Raw genomic sequence first — 26,755 nt, forward strand, 5'->3', positions numbered from 1 at the left:
ATTTTCCACTGCTGGCATTGGGGGGGGACACCTTCACTTGTAACTCCAACAGATAATACCTGCCCAATATGATTCAGATTGCATGAGATGCCAGCAAAAGCAGATGGTGAGAAGAAATGCCAGTGGTTGTAGTTAAAAGATATGGCTTGATATAAATTTAGTTTTTATGCATTTCATAATGCTTCTGACATATGCAATGGGAAACCATTGGGATTTGAAATGTATAATTCTTTTCCTCTGGGACATTGATCATCATAATTATGTTTATAACAGGTTACAATTAAAATAGTGTACATTTCCTGAGTCCACTATAGATGATTAATAAAAGAAGAAATCACAGGGGCATGTTCTATATAATCCTTAATTTTACATTTGCCCAAGATACTCAAGATAGAGAATATTGCTTAATTGTGATCTGTATGTTAGCCTCAATTTGACCTTTTTTTGTAGCAATGTGAGGCCCAAGCATCAACTGTAGGCTAATATACTTATAGTCAAAGAATCTGAAAGTAAGTACAAATTATGAGTAATTAATACTATTAGAATTTAAAAGGAACTTGAATAGTAAAATCTTGGTATTGGAAGAAGCTTAAAGGTCTGACCCATAGAATCCCTCAACAAAAAACTTCAAAAATTGGTCATCTCCTTCTTCAATCTCTATTAAAAGACATCTGGTGATAGAGAATTTAGAGGCAACCCATTTTGCTTTTGGACATTCTATTAGGAAGTTTTCCCTTGAATTAAGCCATAATCTTCCTCTTTACATGCTTCCTACATCTCCAGTACCATTACAAAAGGCTAATTAATTCTTCTCCAAAATTTAAAGCTAGAAAGACCTTAGAGATAATCTATTCAAACCTCATTTTACAGATGTGGAAAGTATTTTATTGCTAGTAATAATGATAATGATAATAACAACACATTACTCCCAGTGCATTAAGGCTTATAGAACCCAATCCTTTCCTTTTCCAGAAAAAAAGCAGGTGCATGGGAGATAAGCACCCTTGCCCAATGCCACCCTCATCACTGGTTAATAGCAGGAGAAGGATTGGAACTCAGATCATCTGCTTTCTCGTCCAGGGCTGTTTCCCCACCATAATTCCTTTAGCTATGGAGTTCTAAACATTTTTGTATCATAAACCCCTTTGGCAGTCTGGTGAAGCCTATGGACACCCCAAATCATGTGTTTTGTTTGTTTTTCATTCATAATTAAAGTAAATGCTGAATTTCTGAGGTTGGTGAGAAAAAAGATTTAATTTTTTTACATGTAATACAAGTTAATGAACCCCCTGAAATCTATCCATAGATCTTTTTCATGCACCTCAGGTTAAGAATCCATGGTCTGGTTTTTTGCTTGTATTTGGAAGCGTAATTATGACTTTCATACATAAATATGATCAATTAATCATGTCCTAAAGCCCACATTTTGCTAGTGGGTCAAGAAAAGTTCAGACTGACCTTATAGTGAGAAAGTAGTATTTTGCATAGCATTTTCCTAAGTGCTGGTTAACGGGATTGCACAGTAAGTAGTCCTGTGGTCTGTTACAAGAAAAAAAAAATTGTAATTTCCATATTGAATTTATTGATAGCTTCATTCTCAGCTAAGTGCTCCTTTGTACTCAAAGAGGTGAAAAGAATTTGGTATGGGATTGTTGTTGTTCAGTCATTTTCAGTCATGTCCAACTCTTTGTGATCCCATTGGGGATTTTCTTGGTGAAGATATTAGAATAGTTTGCCATTTCCTCCTCCAGCTCATTTTACAGATGAAGAAACAGTTAAATGGGATTAAATGCTTGCCCAGGGTCACACAGGTAATAAGCTCTATGGCCAAATTTGAAACTCTCTAGTCTTGGAACCACTTAACTGCCCATCCACCATACCCTCCCAAGATGGTTTTCTCATTACCATTGAGCTTTGAGGACTTCCTACCTGATGATAGTTATAAAAAAATGAATAAGCAACAACCAGCTGTGACGCCATGTTAGGCCTGAGGCGATGAAACATGTCACAGGTTTTGTTAAAAGGCTTCACTCCTTCTCTGAAATGTTACTGATTGGCATAATGTCTACCATTTCATCATGAGCAATGTCCATGCAGGGGGGGAAGTGGAAACCTTACTCCAAAATAAATTAAAAGGCAAACAGATGTTTTCTTAGGATTTGCCTTGAGTTTTGACATTGAACTTTTCGAAATAGGTGCACCTCTTAGTCGTAGGTTGCATTGTGTCTCTTGGACCATTAAATTGCTAATTTGCTTCCTAGAGGAAATAGGAGGGGGCAGCTAGGTGGCACAGTGGATAAAGCACCAGCCCTGGATTCTAGGAAGGACCTGAATTCAAATGCCAGCCTCAGACCCTTGATGTGTACTACCTGTGTGACCCTGGACAAGTCACTTAATCTCATTACTCTGCAAAAATAAAATGAAAGGAAATAGGAAATATTCATCCCACAGATATATCATATATATATAAATGGGAACCTGTTATTTCCTTCTAAATATATTTCTGAGGTATGATTCTGGTGCTTCCCTATGACATGAAGTGACTTTGGGTTCTCAAAGGTATGCCAATGAAGCACAAGCTTTGGCAGGTCTTGACAAACTGGTGATGTTTGTTATTTTTGTTTTTTTGTTTTTTTGTGTGGGACAATGGTGGTTAAGTGACTTGCCCAGGGTCACATAGCTAGTAAGTGTCAAGTGTCTGAGGTCAGATTTTAACTCAGGTCCTCCTGAATCCAGGGCTGGTGCTTTATCCACTGTGCCAACTAGCTGCCCCAGGTTTGTTATTTTTTAATACCAACCCAATGATGAACAGACTATGTTGGTCATGATCATAGATTTAGAACTAGAAAGGACCTCGGAGATCATCTCATCCAACCCTCTAATGTACAGATAAGGAAACAGACCCAGAGAGATGAAGTGACTTGGCTAAGATCACCTAGTAAGTGGCAAAGCTGAAATATGAACCCAGTTCCTCTGACCACCAACCAAGAAACTTTTCGCCATGTCACACTGACCCAGCACCTGATTGTGTATTCCTCGAAGCAACACTCTTTTCCCCAAATGGAAAAATGTATCCATGTGAGCTTCTTAGCTAAGTGAAGACAGGCCAGGCAAGGGATCCGGATGGAGAAGCCAGAGGGAGAAAAATTGCCCTTGATGTCTTGACATAGTTCTCTCTACACTCTGCTACTTCCATAGTTTTCCTCAGCTGATAGCAGATGACAACTGCTAGATTCACTGCCTTCTAGCCCAAACCTTCTCTGTAGCTTCTCTCCTATGCAGTTATCACTGCCCCCCATCTCCCAGTTTCTGTAGCTTCTGTCCCTGGCAATCCTTCCCAGATGGCAAGGCAAGCATTCCCTGGGAACCAACTCCCCTTCCCTCTCTAGGATCACTGCAGTCGGTTATAGCTCACGAAAACAACTTACGAATGCCTCTAGTTTTAACCTCTTCTTTTGTTCTGTAATTCCCAGCTCCAGGCCTCACACACAAAACCTCTCCCAGGGTATAGGAAAACTATCCCTTTGCCCTTGACAAGCAGATCTCCCCAATTCCACATTGTATCCCAATAACTTGCCACAATTTGCATCTTCTCTCCCCCAAAAGTGCATGCAGCCTTGTCAATATCATTTCTTCTTGCGGGTTCAGAGACTTGGGGGAAAGTGCCACATTTTTGAACCACTGTGAGTTCTCCTGAGCAGAAAGGTGGGTTGTTGTTTTTTCAAATTATCAGCTGCTTCCCAAAACATTTAGGGCAAAGGGTACCACACTCTCTCCCTCTCTCCCCAACACACACAAACATAGATACTCTTCAACCAAAAACATCCTGTAGTATCACACTACCACAAACCAGGAGAGAAGAATTGTTAGTACTAGTTACATTATAGCCTTTTATTTATTCTCTGAACCTTCCCAAAATACCCACGTTCTCAAGGCTTTCTGGGTTTCTGAGACTTCTTGGCTACATCTTTACTTTTATTCTAGAAACTGCATTACCTACTGACTGACTTGAATTTGTACTTCTATTATTTTCTGCTGCTGCTACACCACAAAAATATCCACAAGAAGTAGCCAGTTACATAGAGGAAATGTTGGAATATCTTTTTGGTTATATCAGATCATGAAAGATTTCTTTTCTGTTGATTTTTACTTCTTAAAATCAGATATTTCTGTTACTACTCAATGGAGGTACTGTGGCAATGCCTGGCACATTGTGAGTGTATAATATGATCGTAGTTAAATAACTAATAGGAGACATTATTTTTAAAAAAGGAAAACCCAGATTCAAGTTCTCCCTTTGGCAGATACTGGCTGTGTGGCTCTAAATAGTTCAGTTAACCTCTCAGTGCTTTCTCTAAGTTGTTGTTGTTGTTCAGTTGTTGTTCAGTTGTTTTAGTCATGACCCCATTTGGGGTTTTCTTGGCAAAGATACTGGAATGGTTTAGAGGAGGTGCCAACTTGCACTGATGGAAAGTTTTCTTGTCCAGCAGTTCCCTATACCATTGAAATCACAGGTGCAGTCTCTATCCTACTGAATGTGTGGGTTTTTCCTCTCACAGCTTCTGAAAGAGCATGATAGCTATGTAATTAAATTTCTAGATTTAGAGCTAGAAGAGACCTTAGAAAACCAACAATCTAGTTTAATCTTCTCTTTTACAAGAGAGGAAACTGAGACCCAGAGAGAGTTAAATGACGTGCCTAAAGTCATAGAAGTTCTAAGTGGCAGAGCCAAGGTTTGAATTCATTTTCTGTGACTCCAAGTTCAGCACACTTAAGTTTACAGCTCTTTTCACTGCATCCTGCTGCCCTGCCTCCCTTCCACCCAAAATTCAGCTTCTGGTGATGAACCTCTCCAGACTTGAAGAGGCTACAGATAAGACATGTGGTTCACTGTCAGATCCATACGCAAAGCCTTCCTTGCTTCATAGGCGCTAATGAACTTCCATTCTGATAGTCTAACCTCCAAGACCATATAATCACTAGGTACCTTTATAAGGAGCTTGCAGCCTAGAGACTGAACCTTAAAAGAAAAAAAGAAGGGGCAAAATAGACTACCTTTCACAAAGAAATACAGAAGTCAAAATAAAAGCCTTAAATTCTAGGGAACAGGTATAAGAGGGAGAATCTGAGATTTTGGAACTATGATTCTTATTAACATCTATAACTATATAATAGACTCCTCCCCCCCCCAATTTTTTTTTTGGCAGGGCAATGGGGGTTAAGTAACTTGCTCAGGGTCACACAGCTAGTAAGTGTCAAGTGTCTGAGGCCGGATTTGAACTCAGGTCCTCCTGAATCCAGGGCTGGTGCTTTATCCACTGCACCACCTAGCCGCCCCCTCCAAAAAAAATTTTTAAGTCATATATATGTGTGTGTGTGTGTATGTATATAAGAAATATACACTCATATGCAGTTACCTGAAGATACGTGTAGATATATAGTATTTGAAACCAGGTTCTCCATTTAAATACATTTAGTTAGTTAGTTATTCATTCATTCATTCATTTATTTTTGTTTGTTTGTTTGTTTTTGTGTGTTTATAGGCCCTGAATGGGCAGCTACATGGTACACTGAATAGATCTCCAGGCTTGGAGTTAGGGAGACCTGAGTTCAAATCTGGCCTCAGACACTTACTAGTCATATAATCCTGGGCATGTCACTTAACCCTGTTTGTCTCCATTTCTTTGTCTGTAAAATGAGCTAGAGGAGGAAATGGCAAACGACTCCAGTATCTTTAATAAGAAAACCCCAATTGGAGCCATGAAGAGTCAGATACAACCAAAATGGCTAAACAACAAATATACACATATATATATATGATCACACTTGGTAGATTCTAACAATTATATATATATATACATACATATATATATATATATATACACACACATACATATATACATTCAGACTTCCCAAGTTCTTGAAGACTTCCAAAAGACTACTCTGTAAAAGTTAAATAATTGGGGGTTTTATAAACCATTTAAAACATAGAAAAAATAAAACATAAAAAATGTAATTCTGAAAAAGTACCTTATCTATTCCAAACCCAATCATTTTATGGATGAAGAGAAACTTTTGTTATATTTATTAAAATCACTTCCAGTTTTACATTTTAAACCCTAAAAGAGCAAAGCCTTCTTCATAAAACATAATCCTGCCATGCACACAATTGTTTTCATTTAATATTTGTTGGTTGAGTGATTTCTTTTTTTAAAAAAAATACTAGTATGGAATCATTGTAATTATAGGAGTCATCTATGGATCAATATTTTTTAAAATTAGCTTTCCACAATTGCCAACCTATAATTGAGGTCCCTTTTAAAAGGGTATTGCTAGAAAGAGATCTTTTTTTCTTCACATAAAAGAATATAATCATAACACTTTTTATCTTCAGGAGTGCATAAAATTGGTCTTACTGACAATGAACAAATGAACCTTATCGTTCAAAAATCGACATACATCAAAATGGTTTTAGTGACATATCCAGAAAGGCTATGGTTGGAAGGAGTTGTATGCAAGGAACTAACAGTGATGACTATAACAAATGATAATAATAACATCAAATTATATGAACACTTTATGTAGTTTATCTCATTTGGCATTTTATCTTATTGGCAGCTAAGTGGTGCATTGGATAGAGTGCTGGGCCTAGAGTCAGAAAGACCTGAGTTCAAATCTGACCTCAAATACTTACCCCTGTTTTCCTCAGTTTCTCATTTGTAAAATAAGCTGGAGAAAGAAAGAGGCAAAACCACTCCAGTATCTTTGCCAAGAAAACCTCAAATGGGGTCACCAAAAGTAAGAAACAACTGAAAATGATGGAACAATAACAACTACCAAAAGACCAGATACCCCCTGGGAAATCAAAAATGCTAAGGAAATGAGAGGCTTTTTAAAAAAAATGTCCTACCAGGATCATACTTGCTCCTGTTCCATTTAAAGCATTTACCTAGTGTCATTCATTCTCAAATCATATGGGAGTCACTTAAGTAATCTCATTAATGTGGGTACCCTCTTCCATCATAGGCAAATAGAAACTCATCCATGTACTTTTATCCTATGCACTTTTGTCCATGTATTTTTATGAGCTCTTTGAAGGAACCATCCTTTCTGCTCTAGACCTTCCTATGCTTCTTGTAAATATTTGCATGTACTCATATAGCACTGAGGGCTCTTCCTTTATTGCTCCTTCCTTTCTTCACATAGCTCTTGCACCTCCATTTCTTCATGTGCCCTTCCTTGGCACCGTATTTAGCTCATTTTTAGCTCAGAACTCTTAGGGTTGATTCATAACACTATTCTGGGATTGTTGAGTCAGAGTCTGTGAGCCACTCATGTCATTTTACTGTATGATGCTGGACATCAACCTAACCCATTCTGGATCTCAAGGTATCCCTTCAATTAGATGGGTGAGGTTATTGGGCTTACTACCACAAACCACAAATGAGAATCAAGTTCTAGATATGCTAGGACTCAAGCCAAAAAGTTAGAACACGATATCACAATACTCAGAAAACTAGAAAGCAATTCATTTTCCATTATAGACAAATATATAAAAACATTTTTGTGTATATACATAAATACACACATATATGTATAGATATATAAGATGTGAAGATGGATAGATAGATAGATAGATAGATAGATAGATAGATAGATAGATAGATAGATAGATAGATAGATAGATAGATAGATATGAGTTGTTTTATATACAGTATGTTACTCATGGCCAAAGGAGCACTCCCAATACAAAGGACTCTAGCTCTAGAGTCATACAGACTGGATCCATCGCTGTAGTAGCCGATCCCAAAGAGAGGAAACTGGATGTTGTGTTGCATGCTCTGACCCCCTCATCCCCTCCCCGCAACCCTAGAGTCCTGAGGGCTCTACAACAAAATATAAATATCTCTAAGACTCCCCCTAAAAAGGGATGAACAGAGTCCCTTCTAGAAATGAGAGGTCCATGTACAAAGCAGATATCAGGCACAGGACAGCTATTTATTCCTTTACCACAAAAGAAATGTTTAAAACAGAAGACATAATAACATTAACAAATAAGTAGAGCATAAATATGCTTCATCACCCATTATGCTCTCCTAAGAGGTAAAGACAACTTTGTCAAAACTGCTTGAACAGATAATTTCACATTCACTCACTTAGGAACTCTCCGAACTTCTCAAACTCACAAAGGCAGACCACCACCACCCCCAAAGGCTCAAAATGTGTCTCTCAATTGTGTTTCAGTTATTTGAGCTCAAAGAAAAACACAAAACAGAACAGACAACCAGGTACTTGATGCCCAGACTCAGGTCATGTTGGCAAGTAAATTTTATCACTGCCATGGGCCCATAGTTTTGATGTGATAGGGAGGAACATTGGGGGGGGGACAATTTCTCTTCCTCTCCCTCCCTTTGCTGAAATTTAAGGTTTAAAATCTGCATTCCAAAGAGACTAGAAGTCATTTCTACTCATATCTTCATACAGCATACAACTATTTAGGGGGACACGCACTTCGAGTTCAGTCACGATCATCTTTTAGAGGCAGCTAATTCATGCAGTGACCTGAGTCGGAAGTAAGAAGACCCAAATTCAAATGTGGTCCTTAGACACTTACTAGCTGTTTTATGCAGGGGCAAGTTACTTAACTTCTGTCTGCTCTAGTTTCCTCATCTGTAATACAATAATAACACTTCCCAGAGTTCTTGTAATGATAAAATGAAATCATATTTGTAGAGCACTTTTAAAACCTTGAAGTGATATATAAATAAATGCTAGTTATCACCATCATCATCATTATCTTTCCCTGTGACTGAAAAAAAAGGAGTGGTTAGACCTCTGAGGTTAATGAGTCTATATAGACAGAAAATTATAATATAAGGCAAAATATATGCAGGAGTGTTTCAAAGTGTTCTAAGAAATTTAAGAAGGGACAGATCATAGTTAGGAGGATAAGGTGAGGCTTCATGGATAAGATAGTCATGAAGGGGAGAAGCATGAGATAAGTCTACAATCCCATTTTGGAGAGAAGCTAATAACAGTATTCATTTCAGCTGAGGGTAATTCTGCTCTTTCCCTCAAGGTGTTTTCCATTCCACAGCGTAACTATCTTCACATGTTGCCATAGATGTGCTGATCTATCCCCATGCCCCATTTCCTCATCTGGGTCTCTATTAGATATTGCCTTCAAGTCTATTTTGACTCAAGCCTATAAAAGTCATTTCTCAACAGACTTCATGGCTGTTTTCTTGTCTCCATGAATTTCCCCAAAGATTCCACGGTTTATATTCTCATCACACAGGGTGGTAACCCATTCAGACAAAACTTTTTGATTGAATGAGCCACCTTGGTCCATCTTCACATTAATACACACAAAGGTGCCAGACAATGGTTTATGCTTCTCTTTATTCACTGTCTCCACATAAGAAATCTCTCTCAATCCTGTGGTATTTTGGTAAGGAATACGCTCATTTCAGGTTGGCATTGATATACCATGTATTAATTCTGACGCCACATTATTATGTGTTTCTTAAGAATACTTCCTCTCCATCTTCTTACCCTGAAAAGCTATCATGAAATTCATTTCTTTGTGGCTTTGTCTGAAGATACACACAATTGTAATTGTGCTGCCTACTGTGAATATGTTGGAGACAGTTTGTTTGTACCGTGCTGAATCTTTTGAAAGGGGAAAGCTTCCAATGGCACGTCTAATAGGGAGCAAGCTGATTACCGGAGTTGTTCACAAGCAAAATCAAACTCCAGATGATTAGGATAGCAATTAATGCTGATGAAAAGCCAAAATGCATTCTGTGGGTATAAAATCGCTTAGCATTTGTTCTTTGAGTTATATAAATGTTGCATTGAGAATGTGCTCCTCCAAAAGGTACAGTCGCCTTAATTTGGGGAGTACAACATGTCCAATCATTAGAACCTAGGCATGAGTCTATAGAAATTAAATGGAGAAGAAAAACAATATTAAGTGACTATTGCAATTGCAAATTTAGGTCCTAGTCAGGTCAAGGAATATTTTTAAAGCAGAGTTTTTGGCAGTATTAACTCACCCACTCATCTAAGTTAAGGTTTTTGTTTACTTCTTGCTTTGGAATCTTGCTTTGTGCATTTGGGGATGTTCCATCTAAAATCAGAACATTGGCAGGCATTTGTGCCATTCTCCACTCTTCCTTCCTATGGAATTGGGTTTGGGGGCTGGGGATTTGTTTTATTTTTTGGCAGGGGGAGTTCAAGAAGGGATTGATGACAAAAATCTACAGCCTTATTACAGAGTGATAATTTTTCCTTCCTTTAAAATCGTGCTGCTCTGGGAGATTGAATGGGTCTATTTACATATGAGGTGGGCTAATTCTATCCCTGCACTCTGGGGATGAGAAGAGAGTGGCAGCAGCTGGTACAATCAACAGCTGGCCAATTGAATTCTATTTGTATCCCTCTCTTCCTTTCATTTTTCCTTTCCTTCCCTCTTCCACGTACTCTAATTCACTTTCTTCCTCCTTTTCCTTTATTTTGTCTTTTCTCTGCATTAGCATTTCTGTTAATATACTTGTCTAGAATCACCCCCCCACCACTGCCACTTAATTCTTCATTGAAATCCTACCCATTCATTAATGCCCATCTTGAATGCCACATGGTCCCTGATTTTTCAATAATGACCTCCCTCATTTCACATAGCACTTTGCGTTTCTGTAATGTACTTAGCATCTATTATAGTTATTTGTGTGTAATATTCTTATGTTGTTGAGTCATTTCTGTTATGTCTGACTCTTTGTAACCCTGTTTGAGGTTTCCTTGGCAGAGATACTGGAGTGGTTTGCTATTTCCTTCTTCAGCTCATTTTACAGATGAGGAAGCAGAGACAAACAGGGTTAAGTGACTTGCCCAAGGTCACATATCCAGTAAATGTCTGAGATCAGCTTTTAACTCATAAAGATGAGTTTCTGATTCCAAGCCCAGCATTCTATATATTGTGCCACCTAGCTGCCCTACTAGATGATAAGCCCCATGAGAGCAGAGGAAATTTATTACATGACTCTTATATCTACCCTGATGTTTATCACAATATTCTACACACAATTAAGGAGAGTACATAATGGGAAAAAACACTTTATATGATGCAAGGAGAAGCCCCCAGTCAAACCTCACCTCAAGTACTTATTAGTTTTATGTCCATGGGTAAGTCACTAAGCCCTTCCCAGTCTTAATTTCCTCATTTGTAAAATGGACATAATATCTTTAGGACTTTCACAAGGCTGTTATGGAATGTAAAGATATAATATACGTACAGTTCTTTTTGTAAACTTTAAAGTGTTATGCAAATCTCAACTATTAATAGGCACTTAATAAACACATTGAATTTTAATCTGAATCACAGGTTAGACTCAGGAACCATAGCTTATATTTGTTGAACACTATAGCCTAGATCCCATTTGTAATCGCATGTCTTCAATAAGAATAAAGTTGTGCTGAGTTGTTTATGGAAAATATGGCTTCTCTGGAATTGTATGTGTGTGTTTTTTCACATTAAATTTTAGCAAGAGTCTAGAGACCTTTTAAAAATAGATACATCAAAAAGATCAATTTTCTTTTCTATCTACCAGTGGGTTTGGCAGAGTTCAGACTATAATAAGGACCTTCAGAGGAAAATGAGGCATCTTTTGAAAGAAGGGCACCCTCCACCCCCAAAATGAGTCTGTTTTGCCCTATTGGTTTGACCTGGTGAGTTTGCAGGAGGTTAAAGAAAGAATAGCCACAAGAGGTGATATAAGCCTAGCAGTGGAATTTTATTGCCCCATGCCATGGCCAAAGCAGAAGATATGGTTCCTAGTCTGGACCTGATTAGTAAGCATTGTGATCACATTGACTAGTTTGCCAGTGATTCTTCCTAATCAGGCAAATGGATGCCTTCAGTTTTTCCTTTCTGTTCATAAAAGGAAGAATTGGGGAAATTCCTACTCAGAAACATCCATACAAATCAAACCGAAATAACGACCTTACCAGTCTTGCAAGATAACATCAGCTGTGTCAGCACCTTCCAAGATGGCAGTTTGTTTTTTGTTTGTTGAGTCTGGTGAATTCCCTTTGTGTGAAGTCTTCTTTACACAGTGTAAGATAAATCTTGCTTTACTCATCATCTGCACTGCCAACCTGTTATTCCAGGTGTGCAAGCTTGTAGACACTGTGGGCTGTCCCCTTGTTGTTGTTGTTTCTTCATCCTTGAAGAAGCTAATGACATCACATGGTAATGTCTTGACTTGTATGTGAATTGGAGTTAAGTGCTTTCATAAAGTCTCACTCTCTCCTCCAGTTGTACTGAAGTTCAGTGATAAAGACAAAAGTAAAGATGACTGGCGATGGCCCCAGAATGCAATGGGCCTTTCTAAATTAAGGTCTTTTCTGAAGTCTCAGTTTGGTGTGAGGGCAACATCCATTCAATAAGTAAGGCTAGATAATAATTGAGACAAATACGGCCCCATTCTTAGACCACAGAAATCTTCTTGGTGGAATACTCACCTATAATTGCTAGTCATCTACAATAAAAAATAGGAGTGTAGGATAACAATATCATCAGATTTAAAGCTAGAGGAACTTAAAGGTCACCTAATCTAACCTCCCTGATCTTACAGATGAAGAAACTGAGGCCCAGAGAAGTTAAGTGACCTTGTCTAAGGTCACACAATTAATAAATGGCAAAGGTAGGATTTGAACTCCGGTCCTCTGATTCCCAATCTAGTACTTTCTTCTCCTCCACATTTTTTCCTATACATGTCAAGGCATTGAAATCAATGGTATGTTTGTATACTCCATAAATGTAAAAACATTAATATAATCATTGGACCAAAGGATGTAAAGTTGGAAGGAACATATAGATGACCCTGAGTCTAGAAAGGTGAAATTGTGTGCCCTAGCACATAGATAGCAGGTGACAAAATCATGATTTGAATCCAGATCTCTGCTCCAAATACAATACTTGGCACGCTACCTAAGTTTTCAAAAATGTTGAAGGCCAAGTCGGTCACACTCTCTTTCAACGACTGTACATTAAAAATAGGTTACCTTGGGGGCAGCTAGGTAGCACAGTGGATAGAGCACTGGCCCTGGATTCAGGAGGACCTGAGTTCAAATATGGCCTCAGACATTTAACACTTACTAGCTGTGTGACCCTAGGCAAGTCACTTAACCCCAATTGCTGACCCCCCCCCAAAAAAAAACGGTTACCTTGTATTCTTACCTTTGTACATAAATGCCTCTTTTCTCCTACTATACTGGAAGTTCCTGAAGGACAAGGATCTTATATTGTACCTCTTTACATCCCCAGCCACCAATATAGTGCCTTACATATAGTTGCGTGTGGGCCTATGGGTTAATTAAATGACTGAAGAAACAAATGTTCAATCTTCCAAACCTATCATTTATTAAGCAATGCATACCAATTGCATAACAAATAGGAACCAGGCCTCCTCAGCTTGGTACTGAACCCCAAATTTAGGAAGAAACAGAATTTTTGCAATAAAAGAAAACAATTAACAGGATATAAACCAGGATGCAAAATTAGGTAATCTGATTTTGAATTGGAAGACAGATTTGGGGCTTTCCAAGTTGGGGGTGGAGAGCCCTAAAATTACACACTTGCCCCAAGTGTCTGTATTTAATCAAAGGAATGTGGAAACTAACTGATTGGACAGTAAAGGACCAGTTTTCAGATGGGTTGCTTGAGATGCATAATTGTGAGGAAAACTCCTTCCATCAGTCTTCAGAACTAACTGGATTTCTGGTCAATATAACCTAGGTCCTTGGTTAAGGGTCTCTAAGCAACAGGAATGGTCCAGTTTTTCAACCATGTAAAGCTAGGTTCAAACAATGCAATAAAGTTTTCTCACAGTTTCCATAACTGAATAAAGTTTTCTCACAAGACAGAATTTGGACTAGACCCATAATTGAATAGAAAGGAAACTGAAGTAGATCCAGAATTGAGTCAGAAGATTGAGTCAGTGCGGTTCACTCAATCCCCACAATTACCACATAGGTACTCAGTAAATATTTGGTGAAGAAAAAAAAGCACGAAGGAGGAAAAAAGGAGAACAAGAATGTCACTGATGGGAATGTGTCCTTGGGTACCACTTTTACGCAAAGGACATGAATAGAAAAATGAAAAGAGAACAGAAGAAAGGTTATGCCAAAATTAGAAGAAGAAAAAAGAAAAGAGAAAGAGAAAAATGCTCAATGTAATATTATTATCTATAGTTTAATTGATGAAGGAATGGAAGAAATAGCATATATTAAGTGATTATGATGTGCCGATATGGAGCAGCTAAGTGGAACAGTGGATAAAACACCAGGCCTGGAGTCAAATCTGGCTTCAGACATTTGCAAGCTGTGTGACCTGAAGCAAGTCTCAGCCTTTATTTTCCTCAGTTCCTCATGTGTAAAGTGGGATCACACTAGAAAAGGAAATGGTAAACTACTCCAGCATCTTTGCTAAGAAAATTCCATGGGACAAAAGGCCATGGAGTGACATAGAGTCAGACACAATTGAATGCAACAAAAGGTGTCAATCAGTATACTGAATACCAGGGACACAAATACAAAAGCAAGAAATCCTCAAAACAACTCCTATAAGGGAAAGTGATTTGGCTTTGGAAATCACATAATAGGTGAGTGGAGCTATGGCTGGGGAAGGGGCAGGGGCATAGGGAGAAATGGACATTTATTAAGCACCTATTATGTGCTGAGCACCGTGCTAAGTATTTCCCAATATTATCTCGTATGTTTCTCTCAACAAACCATACAAGATAGGAATTATCATCATTTCCTTTTTACAATTGAGGACACTGAGATAGACAGAGGTTAAAGGAGTTGTCCATGGACACACAGCTAGTATGTGTCTGAGGCCATATTTGAATTCATGTATTCTTGATTCCAGGACTGATATGTCTTTTCCAGTAGCAATAATAGCATTGCTTTGATTACAGTTCCTAGAGCAGGTTGTTGAAACAGATAAGGGGGGAGGGGTATAGGCCATACAGTCAGGGCATTTGGCAAGAAGATGCCTAGGTGGATAATAAATGACCACTGAAGCACAATAGATATAGTGGGCCATGTGAATTTTGAAACAATGTATTCGACAATCAGAACAGCATGGATGCCAGGGAAGGAGTTTGAAAGCTGATTGGATTGTCTCCCAGAACATGGTCTCAGGAGGTCCATTGGTCCAGAGAGTACAATAGCAGAACAGATGGCCAAAAAATGGCTGAGGTGGACAGCTGGGTGATTTGACAACTAAAAAGGCTAATGCAATTCTAGACTTCATTCAGAGAAGCATAGTTTCCATCATGCTTGAGTGAAAGTTCTGCTGAATTCTACTCCTATCAGATGTCATTTCGTGTAATATTTGCACCTTTAGTAGAGAAATAGACAAGATAAAGAGTATCCAGAAGATGATGACCAGGGATCTCAATCAGTTGAAGAAGGGGGAATGCTCAGCCTGCACAGAAGACTTGAGGGGTAAACAGAGTGAGGCAAGCTAGCTGCCTTCAAATATTTCAAGGACTATCACATGGAAGATGGATTAGACATGTTCTTCCTGTTCCAGAGGTCAGAAGCACATGTTAACAAAGGGTAGAAAATTTCAGAGGTAGATTTAAGCCTAAAGTAAGGAAAAATTTCTTAACAATTAGATATGGGCAAAAGCAAGTGGACTTACCCTAGCTGAAGGTGTTCTCCTTCATTAGAGGTCTTCAGTCAAAAGCTGAATGGCCACATGTCCAATAAGTTATACAAGAAATGCTTATCCAGATACATGTTAACCTTCATGATCCTTGGGGTCCCTTGTACTCTGAAATTCTATAATTCAGAAGGATGTAGGAGGATTATTTGTGTCTTAAGTAGCATGTCAATAGAAAGAGGGTGAGATTTGAAGTCAGAGACCCCATGTTAAATCTGCCTCTGATGCTTTACTCCTTATGGGATCTTAGGGAAGGCACTTATTTGCTCTCAAGCCTCAGTTGCTTCATCTGTAAAATGAGGAAGTTGGAATAGATGAATTACACAGTCCCTCCCAGCTCAAAATCCATTAGTATCAGATATGTGTGCTCTTGAACAAGGTAATCTAACTTCTTCAAGACTCCGTTTCCTTATCTGTAGAAGGAGAAAGTTAGACTAGTCATCTTCTAAGGTCACATCTACCTCTGTATTACTGTGATCTCATAATTCAGGAGAAGAGGCTAGAATTAAATATCTTCTTTGGCCTTTGATATAAAAAATGACTATTAGCCTGTTAACCTATCACAAACTTTCTCTCATGATGTGGTTTTCTTGGATTTCTGAGAAATACATAGGATGTCCTTAAATTGTTAGTACATTTATATGGTCAGCTTCTCATAATCCTCTTACAAAAGTAAACTGAAGAGGTAAAATGATTTATGTTCTGCTTCCTTAATGCAGTTAATAGCTCCATTTTATTTTATTTTTTAATTATAAAAGTATTTTATTATTTTCCAGTTACATGTAGAGATAGTTTTCAACATTTGTTTTTTATAAGATTTCTAGTTCAAATTTTTCTCCCTCCCTCCCCCCTCCCCAAGAGAGCAAGTAATCTGATATAGGTTATATATGAACAATCACATTAAACATATTTCTGCATTAGTCATACTGTGAAAGAAGAATCAGAGCAAAAAGGAAAAACCTCAAAAAAGAAAAACAACAAATAGCTCCATTTTAAAACAAAATGCATGTGCTTGGCACTAAGCTGAAAAACAACACATTTCTCATTTAGTAAAAATCACTTTATGCATGTTTCATTTCTAGAAAATGTGTCATTGGGCACTTAACTTAATGCACCATTAATAGACCTAATATGTCTTTTAATTTGCAATGTCTGGCCTTAGGTGGTATCAGCCAGCATGTAATACTATTCACATATCAATGATAATTAAATATTGAGAATATAAATTTAAAATAAGCATGTTTTAGGGCAAAATAATATATATATATATAAATTCATGTTTTCAGCTCCTGCCAGTTTCACATTTTATTCAGAAAAAGAGCATCTATCCAAGGCATCAGCTGACTCCAAATGAAGGTTTGAAAGCACCACTTTGTATTTTGCATATTGAGATTCCATTATATGTAATCCTCATAAGACATATTGTGTGATTGTGATTCTTCTAGGTGGTACATTTCTTTAAAAAAAAAAAGCTCCTTTCAAAACTACACTGCATTCCATGAGACCTGTTATAATATCATGTACTTTATGATATATTTTTCTATCGAAATAAGTTTGTTTCAGTTATGCCGATATGTACCAGAAGTCATATATAAACACTTCCTAACCCTCCCTGCTACAATGTACTTTTGATCCCAGGGATCATCTAGCACAGTGATTGGACCACTAATGGCTCACTTTAGCAGCTAAGCACATGGACTGGATGCATTTTTCCTTTATATTTTCTTCCTGCTCTACAAAGAATCTCAATATTTTCAGTATATTCTGCCCCCAACCCACCCCCATACCCATTGCCCATTTGCTGAAGGAACTGAGCATTTCTATGCTCATTGTGTCTTTCAGGAGCCTCAGGATCTCTTCTAATCAGACTTCCTGAATATAGGAAACCAGACAAATCTCTATGATACTAGCAGAAGGTGGAATCTCTGTCGCAATTCATGATGTACCTCTGGTAGGTCACTCAAAAGGGACCTAAGGCTGAACTCAGTAACTTGCTATCAATATTCTCTATTCCCTCCCAACAAAACTGAGCCAAGGAAGTATGAAAGTAATGTTGCAGATCACTGGACACTTTTTGAATGTTATCTCTCTTCAATTTTACTAATGCTATCTTATTTTTCTGACTGAGAAAGGGGGTGGTGCTTCCAATCCCTCTATCTGTGTCTTCATTGAATTTACCCATTTATGAAAATAAATCTTTCTTTCTCCTCCCTGCACTTCCCTATCTACTTATAGCTTTCCTTCCCCCCACCCCTGCTATCTACAATGTGGTGAGGGCTACTTTTTTCTTTTAAAAAATTATTTGTTTTAACTATGCCCAAAGGGCTATAAATTTGTACATACCCTTTGATCCATTGATACCACTACTAGGTCTGTATCCTAAAGAGATTTTAAAAGGGGGGAGGGAAAGGGCCTGTTTGTACAAAAATATTTATAGCAATTCTTTTTGTGGTGGCAAAGAATTGGACATTGAGAGGATGCCCATCAATTGGGGAGTGGCTGAAAAAGTTGTGATATATGATTGTAATGGAATACTATTGTGCTGTAAGAAATGACAAGCAAGGTGATTTCAGAAAATCCTGGAAAGACTTACATGAACTGATGCAAAATGAAGTGAACAGAACCAGGAGAACATTGTACACAGTAACAACAATATTGTATAATGATCAATTGTAAATGACAGGTATTCTCAGCAATACAAGTTAATTCCAAAGTACTCATGATGAAAAATGTTATCCAAATTCAGAGAAAGAACTAATTAAATCTGAATACAGATCAAAGCATAATATTTTTCATTTTGTTTTTGTGGGTTTTTTTTCCTTTTGGCCTGTTTCTTCCTTCACAACATGAGTAATGTGGTAATATGTTTTACATGGTTGAACATATATAACCTTTATCAAATTGCTTACACTCTCAGGGAAGGGGGAGTTGAAGAAAAGATGGGTAAAAATTGGAACTCCAAAAAATTTTTAATGAATGTTAAAAATTTTCTTTACATGTAATTGGAAAAAATAAAAAACAAAATAAAGCAAAAGATCATCTAAAAATCATCATTTAATTTTGTTGTCCCTTTAAGCTATTATCTTCTATCTCTCCTCCCTTTAACTCCCAAACTCCTAGAAAGTATTCTTCCAACCTCCATTTCCTCACCACCCACCCACTTCTTTATTATTTTCCATTTGGATTCCAACCCCTCTCTACTAGTAACAAAAGTGACTTATTTAAATTAATTAAGAACATCTTAACTTTTGGATCTGATGGTATTTTCTCAATCCTTGCCCTCCTTTACCTCTTGACCACAACTTTTTGACATGTTTCACTGTACTCTCTCCTAGAGACTCCTTCCTTAGCTTCTGTGATACTCCTCTCTCTTGGTCCTCCTACCTGTCTGAATACTTTTCTTGTCTCCTTAACTGATCATCATCCATTCCCTTCCTTAATGTGGGTGTAGTCATGTCTCTGACCAATGTCATATCTTTAGTTCTTTCTATACTTCCTCTCTCTGTAATCTCATCAACTACAATGAGTTCAAGGATAATCTCTATGCAACTGTGTCTCAAATCTTTATATTCAATCCTAATCTCTTTGCAGAACTCCACTCCAACATTGTACTGCTCACCAGATATACCATGGACGTCTCAAATGCAAAATGCCAAAAATGAATACTGTTATCATTCCTCCCCCAAACCTTCTCTTCCTCCAACTTTCCAATTTGAAAGTTTTTCCTGTTTATCCCATCGTGGATAACACCATTCTCTCAGTCACCCAAATTTATTGACTTGAAGTTATAAATTATTATTCCCTCTACTTCAATTCTTTTCCCCATGTATTATCGATGGCCAAATCTTGTTAATTCTACCCATATAACATGTCCTATATCTATCTCTTCTTTCCACTCACAGAGAACCCACCCTAGTTGGGGCTCTTCTCACATTCTCCCCTTGTAGTAGCCTCCTAACTCATCTACTTGCTTCCAGTATGTCCCTTTTCCTATATATCCTCCCTATAGCTCCCAGCAAGGTGGCACAGTGGATAGAGCTCCAGGCCTGGAGTCAGAGAGACTCCTTCCTGAGTTCAAATCTGGCTTCAGATACTTATTAGCTGTGTGACCCTGGGCAAGTCATTTAACCCTGTTTGCCTCAATTTCCTCATCTGTAAGATGATCTGGAGAGGGAAATGACAAACCACTCCAGTATCTCTGCCAAGAAAAGCCCAAATTGGGTCACATAGATTTGAACATGATTGGAAAAAATGATTCAACAACAACAGCTTCTAAAATAGTTGTCCTAAGGTCCAGGTCTCACCATTATATTTCCCTATATCACCTGATTATAGTAGACCCTAATACATATTCATTGAATTGAGTCAATACATTTGTCTCTAGCCTATCCTGCAAGAGTTCACTATTGCATATAAAATAAAATAAAATCCCTTAGTCTGGTATTTAAAGTCTTCTAATTCTAAATCTATTTAAGGTCTTCTGGTTCCCACTCACCAATTTCACTGTATTTCATACTGTTTGCCTTCACATATTGTACTGCTAATGATTTTCCCCCAAACTCAATACCCCATCTTTCAGGTCCATGTCCCCAGGCAACCTATTCCTAGAATCTTTATCTTCCTTGAAGGTGCAACTAAGGCATGGAGGTTTACTCCATGAAGCCTTTCCTGATGCCTCCAGTTGTTAATACTCCTTCTATTCCCAATTTTCTTTGTAATATACTTATCTGTGACTGTCAACATGTATTTATTAAGGTCTTACTATGTAAGGGACTACGCAAAGCTCTGGGAATATAAAAAAGGGGAAAAAGACAGTCCCTGAACTCAAGGTACTCACATTCTAATGGGGGTGTAGGGTCACCTGGGAGGAAAATGTAGATAACCAGATACATACAAGATAATGCACTAAAACTTTGGGGATACCCTGTATTTCAGAGAAGCTGGAAATTAATCTCCTAGAGGAAGTCACTGGCAACCTGGAGAGCCTAGAAAAGCTGCATGTAGAAGATAGAATTTCAGGCAAACCTTGAAAGATATGAGGGAAACTAAGAAGCAAAATTGCAGAGAAAGAGTTTTTCAGGAATGAGGAGAAGCCAGAACAACAATGCAAAAACAAAGGTGCAGAGCAGCTAGGTGGCGCAGTGGATAGAGCAGCGGCCCTGGAGTCAGGAGGACCTGAGTTCAAATCCGGCCTCAGACACTTAACACTTACTAGCTGTGTGACCCTGGGCAAGTCACTTAACCCCAATTGCCTCACCAAAAAAATAAATAAATAATGAGCTAAAAAAAAAAAAAAAGGTGCATCCATTTGCAATAAATGGCAAGCAGTCCAATCTAGTCTGGCTTGATCATAGAGCACATAGTGGTAATTAAAGTATAAAAAGACTGGAAAGGGAGGAAGGAGCCTTATTGCAGAGAGCTTCAAAGATTATATTTAATCCTGGAGGCAATAGGGAGCCACTGAGCTTTCTTGAGGAAAGGCGTGATATGGATATGCCAACATTATACCAAAAAATATTTTGTAGAAATGATGAGGTCCCTAATTATATTGGCAGCTGTGTGGGTTGAGAGAAGACTTACTTGAGAGATTCTGTAGAAACAAGATTTGTCAATGGAGTGGGTATTTGGGATGAGTGAGAGTGATGAGTGTATTCTAATGTACATTCTAGCTTTAAGAATTATTTTCTGTGAAAGTGGGTTTTTAAGAAGCTATTTTACAGGTCATGGAAAGGGATTTTTTAAATTAAATAGGATTAGACTACATATTTTATAAGATGTCTTACAGTTCTGGAGAAGAAGAAAAAAAGCACCAAGGTAATGAGCCTGGATTACTGAGAGGTGGAAGTGCCATCAGTGGTAATAGGCAAGTTGGAAAGAAGAGAGGATTGAGGTGGGGGCGGGCAAGAATAATGAAAATAATGTGGGCTGGGGGGGTTGGACAGGTTGAGTTTGAGATGCTTACAGGACATCCAGTTAGAAATTTTTTAAAGGCATCTGAGTGTTTTAGGACTAGAACCTGGGAGGGAGGTTAGGATGACAGATAGAGATATAGGTATAGGCAGCTATAGATACAGACGTATCAGCATAGAAATTATAATTAAAACTGTATTGCTGATGAGATCACTAACTTAGAGGAAAAAGAGAAGGCTCAAAAAAGCATTGAAGGGGCACCCATGTTTAGTGGGTGTGACATAGATAAATATCCAGGAAAGTGGACTGAGAAGAAGAGATGAGATGAATAGGAGAGCAGTCCCCCAAGTTCTCCAATGTTTTAGTTCTCACAGGACATTATTTCACCATCAAAGAGAGAAGATATGTTTGTAAAAGCATTGGCAAAGCTTAAAATTTCCCATGAGGCTTGCAGATCCTGGACATCCTGTGTAGTTGACAAAACTCAACCTACCTAAATTATCCTGCTTTAGACTAGGACCTTATTTGATTAAACCACTGATCTCCTCTCCTTTGAACATCCTAAAATGGCATGTGTGGTATTTTAGAAAGTCTTGTTAGCTTTACGAGGCATCTCAAAGAGAAAACTGTTTGCATTGTAGGAAGCTGCTACAGAAGCATGACAAACCAGGCAATCTATTGGAACTCTGTCAGCTACTAAAGGACACATAGTTTGTTAAAGAGTCAAAAGAAAATATGAACCAGGTCGTGCTTAAATACCAAGTATGCCTTGTTACAGGATTTTTTAAAAAGTCAGATATGAATTGTATAACAATATTTTCATGAGGTTGTTTTGTTTTTGAAAAGGTTAATTAGGGGCAGCCAGATGGCACAGTGGATAAGGCACTGGCCCTGGATTCAGGAAGACCTGAGATCAAATCCGGCCTCAGACACTTACTAGCTGTGTGACCCTGGGCAAGTCACTTAACCCTCATTGCCCTGCAAAACAAAAACAAAAAAAGAAAGAAAGGGTTAATTATTCAGGCAGCTAGGTATCAAGGAAGGTAGAATACTTGACTTGGGTTCGGGAAGACGTGAGTTCAAATCTTGCCTCAGATACTAGTTATATCATTTTGGACAAATCATTAATCTCGGTCCATGTTCTCTTTTGTAAAAGGGAGATGATGATGATGGTGGTGATGATGTTGTGAAGAATAAATGAGAAAACATATATAAGATGCTTTGAAAACCTTAAACTGCTATATAAATATTACCTGGCATTTGCTATTGTTGTTATGGGATTATCCATATCTTCTGTGATTTCTTCTCTGCACAACCTGCATTTCTACCACCATTTGACAAAACTCCTGAGCAGAGGAGAGGATGTCTAATTCAAATCAGCCAATTTAACTTTTGCTTCTCCTAAGCTATTGAAAAGGTTTAGTAGAGGGAAGTTCTTGATTCACTGAGACTGAAATCATGTTTGTGGATTATCTATGCATTTAATTTATCATTCCATTAGCTTTCTTCCTTCCATCATCACAGATAACATAGGATGAAGTGCACCTATAGCTGTGATCATGGAAGCCTAAGGAACCATGGCTGCAATATTCTTCCCTTCCTATGCAAGTATAATAAAATTGACTTTTTTACATTAAGGAATCTTCTCTCCTAAGCAGATGTCAAAAACAGAAGTCAATTTATTTTGACAAGCATTTACTAAGTGTTGACTGCATACTAGCCACTATGCTAGGTGCTTGACATGCAAAGACAAAAATGAAACAGTACTTACTCTCAAATAGTATACATTTTATTGGAGAAAACATCAGATGGACAGGAAGGTAGGTTGGATGGATGAGAGAGAGAGAGAGAGAGAGAGAGAGAGATATTAGATAGAAGGTAGATAGATAACTGATTATAAAATACACATAAAATAATTTTCTGGGGCAGCTAGGTGGTGCAGTGGATAGAGCACCAGCCCTGGATTCAGGAGGACCTGAGTTCAAATCTGTCCTCAGACCCTTGACACTTACTAGCTGTGTGATCCTGGGCAAGTCACTTAACCCCAATTGCCTCACCAAAAAAAAAGAGATAAAATAATTTTCTTAGGAAGGACACAATGCACTGGAAGAAATCAAGTTAGACTTCCTACAGGAGAAGGCACTTAAAATGAGCTTTGAACAAAGCTAGGGATCCTATGAGGCAGAGGTCAGGAGGAAAATCATTCCAGGGATGGGCAGCCTGAGAAAAGGTATGGAGCCAAAAAATTTGTAAAGTTGTATATGGGAAACAGTGAGCAGAGCAGTTTGAATAGAAAGTAGAGTGAGTGAAGAAGAACAATTTACCATAAGACTCTAAAGGAAGGCTGGAGCCAGATTGTGATACCCTCAATGATTTTTTTTAAAATGTAATTGAGGGAAGGAGGGAATTAATCCAGATCAGTTGTAAATAATATGACAATCATGTTGTTGTTGCTGTTGTAGTTATTTTCAGTTATGTCTGACTCTTCATGACCCCTACAGGTTTTCAAAGAATAATAATCTCCACCAAAAGTTTTAGAGTGCACTCTTTCCTGCCTAGGAGTTAAAGACTATTTTTTGTTTGTTTTTTATTGTTTGTTTTGGGGTTTTGTTGGTTTTTTGTTTGTTTGTGGGGCAATGAGGGTTAAGTGACTTGCCCAGGGTCACACAGCTAGTAAATGTCAAGTGTCTGAGGCCAAATTTGAACTCAGGTCCTCCTTAATCCAATGCACCACCTAGCTGTCCCTAAAGACTTTCTTTTTTTTTTTTTTGCGGGGCAACGGGGGTTAAGTGACTTGCCCAGGGTCACACAGCTAGTAAGTGTCAAGTGTCTGAGGCCAGATTTGAACTCAGGTACTCCTGAATCCGGGGCTGGTGCTTTATCTACTGCGCTACCTAGCCGCCCCCCTAAAGACTTTCTTAACAGGGAGTTTAAGATATAGCAAGGAGTTGGTGGAAAGAAATGTGTTTTTAATCTACATTTTTCAAATTAGATAAAGTGGGCAAAGTGCTTCACAAGTCCCAAAATACTATATGAATGTAAGCTATTATTATCACTATTAAACAACAATCAACACAAAAAATTCAAGTTACACAAAGTACATTTAAGATAACAAAAATGGCTGTTTACTAAGAACAGTTTCAATAGCTCATCACTCTTGTTCTTTATTTTTTCTAGGCCTTTCCCAGAGACCTATCTGGAATATAGCCACATGGTGTAGATGACATTGACGGTCACCTAGCATCAGCAATGAAAGGATTATCCAGCAGCCGTAGTCACCATCACGGAGTGACCTGTGATTCCGCCTGTGACTCTCTATCCCATCACTCAGACAGGAAGCCATACTTGTTAAGCCCAGTAGAGCCTCACCCTGCTGACCACCCTTACTACACTCAGAGGAACTCCTTCCAAGCTGAGTGTGTGGTCCCCTTCAATGACCCCCTAGCCAGCAGCACCTTCCCTAGGAGGCATTACAACTCCCAGCAAGAGTTAAAAGAGGAATGTGCACTGGTTCACCGCACCCTAGCCAACAAGGCAAATCGCCTTCCTCCCAACCTCCTGGATCAATTTGAAAGGCAGCTGCCCCTCAACAGAGATGGTTACCACACCTTGCAGTACAAGAGAACGGCTGTGGAGCACCGTAGTGACAGCCCTGGAAGGATTCGTCACCTGGTCCATTCTGTCCAGAAGCTTTTTACCAAGTCTCATTCTCTGGAGGGACCATCCAAGGGTAGCATCAATGGAGGCAAAGCCAGCCCAGATGACACCCAGACAATGAGGTACGGCAAGCGAAGCAAGAGCAAGGAAAGGCGGCCAGAACCCAAAGCTCGTTCGAATGCCTCAGGTTGGTGGAGCTCCGACGATAACCTGGATGGTGATGTCTGCCTCTATCATGCCCCCTCAGCAGTGATGACGATGGGCCGGTGCCCAGACCGCTCTGCCTCACAGTATTTCATGGAGGCCTACAATACAATAAATGAACATGCAGTAAAAGCCTCCAGGAGTAACAATGATGTCAAGTGTTCTACCTGTGCAAATATTCCCGTCAACCTAGATGCCCCACTCCTGAAGAAGAGTGCTTGGACCTCAACACTGACAGTGAGCCGGGCCCGTGAAGTTTACCAGAAAGCTTCAGTTAATGTGGACCAGGCCTTGGTGAAATCAGAAACCTGTCAACAGGAACGATCCTGCCAATATCTTCAGGTAAAGTCTTTGCAGAGCTTTGCTGCTCTTTAGAAACATTAATTTAATGATTGTGCTGCTCTGTCTTCAATACAACTATGGTATAATACTAGAAAGAACATGGGTCTAAGTGGAGAGAAATGAATTCTATTCTTGGCTCTGGTGTTAACTAATTCTGTGACCCAGGGAATATTACTTAACATCTATGTGTCTTAGTTTCCTCATCAGGTCAAATTAGAAAAATATAGATGATCTGTCTAACTCAGTTGTTACAAAGATCAAAACAGATGAGAAGCTTAGTGAACTATGAAAAGTTTAAGTCCCTATAAGTGCAAGATGTCTTTATTAATACTTTGCTTTCCTCCTTCCCTGAAAGATATGGGATGGGGTTGGAAGAGGAAAAAAATCAGAAATCTACTTTTATTAATGCAAGATTTGGCGTTTTGAAATCCGATGAGAGCTATATGTGGGGGTTTTTTCTACTATAAAACTCTGAAGCGGGGCAGCAAGGTGGTACAGTGGATAAAGCACTGCCCTGCATTCAGGAGGACCTGAGTTCAAATCCAGCCTCAGACACTTGACACAGACTAGCTGTGTGACCCTGGGCAAGTCACTTAATCCTCATTGCCCCACAAACAAACAAGCAAAAACTCTGAAGAGGACTGTTAGGTTTGGGGGTGCTTTATTGGTAGCTCTATATTTATCAGAGTCATACTGAGCACATGTGGAACTGAGGTAACCATTCCTGACCTAGGGAAGAACAGCACAGTGAGAAGAACATGAGATTGGGGTTTGAAGCCAGACTCCATCTCAACTTCTCTGACATTTTAGATGTCTCCATCTAAAATGAGGAGATTAGACTAGAAGAACTCCATGGTCCCCTTTAGCTTTAATGCTATACTCTTATGATCTCTGGTACCTGCTTAAGTG

General features: G+C 38.6%; 1 protein-coding gene across 6 annotated transcripts in view; it reads left to right on the plus strand.

Annotated features, from left to right (window-relative positions):
* DLGAP1 (DLG associated protein 1) overlaps positions 1-26,755 on the plus strand; it is a 1,198,325-nt gene that overhangs the window by 738,521 nt on the left and 433,049 nt on the right. For 5 of the 6 annotated variants that reach the window (XM_043967216.1, XM_043967207.1, XM_043967191.1 and 2 more), the window contains one exon: positions 24,821-25,846. In XM_043967216.1, coding sequence (XP_043823151.1) covers positions 24,893-25,846 — 954 coding nt within the window. In that variant the 5' untranslated portion in view covers positions 24,821-24,892. Of the gene's footprint in view, positions 1-17,575; positions 17,685-24,820; positions 25,847-26,755 lie in introns of all 6 variants that reach the window. The other variant, XM_043967184.1, reaches the window with a different exon arrangement.

Source organism: Dromiciops gliroides, chromosome 1 (genome assembly GCF_019393635.1).
Source record: "Dromiciops gliroides isolate mDroGli1 chromosome 1, mDroGli1.pri, whole genome shotgun sequence".
In the NCBI taxonomy this organism is placed as follows: Eukaryota; Metazoa; Chordata; class Mammalia; order Microbiotheria; family Microbiotheriidae; genus Dromiciops; species Dromiciops gliroides.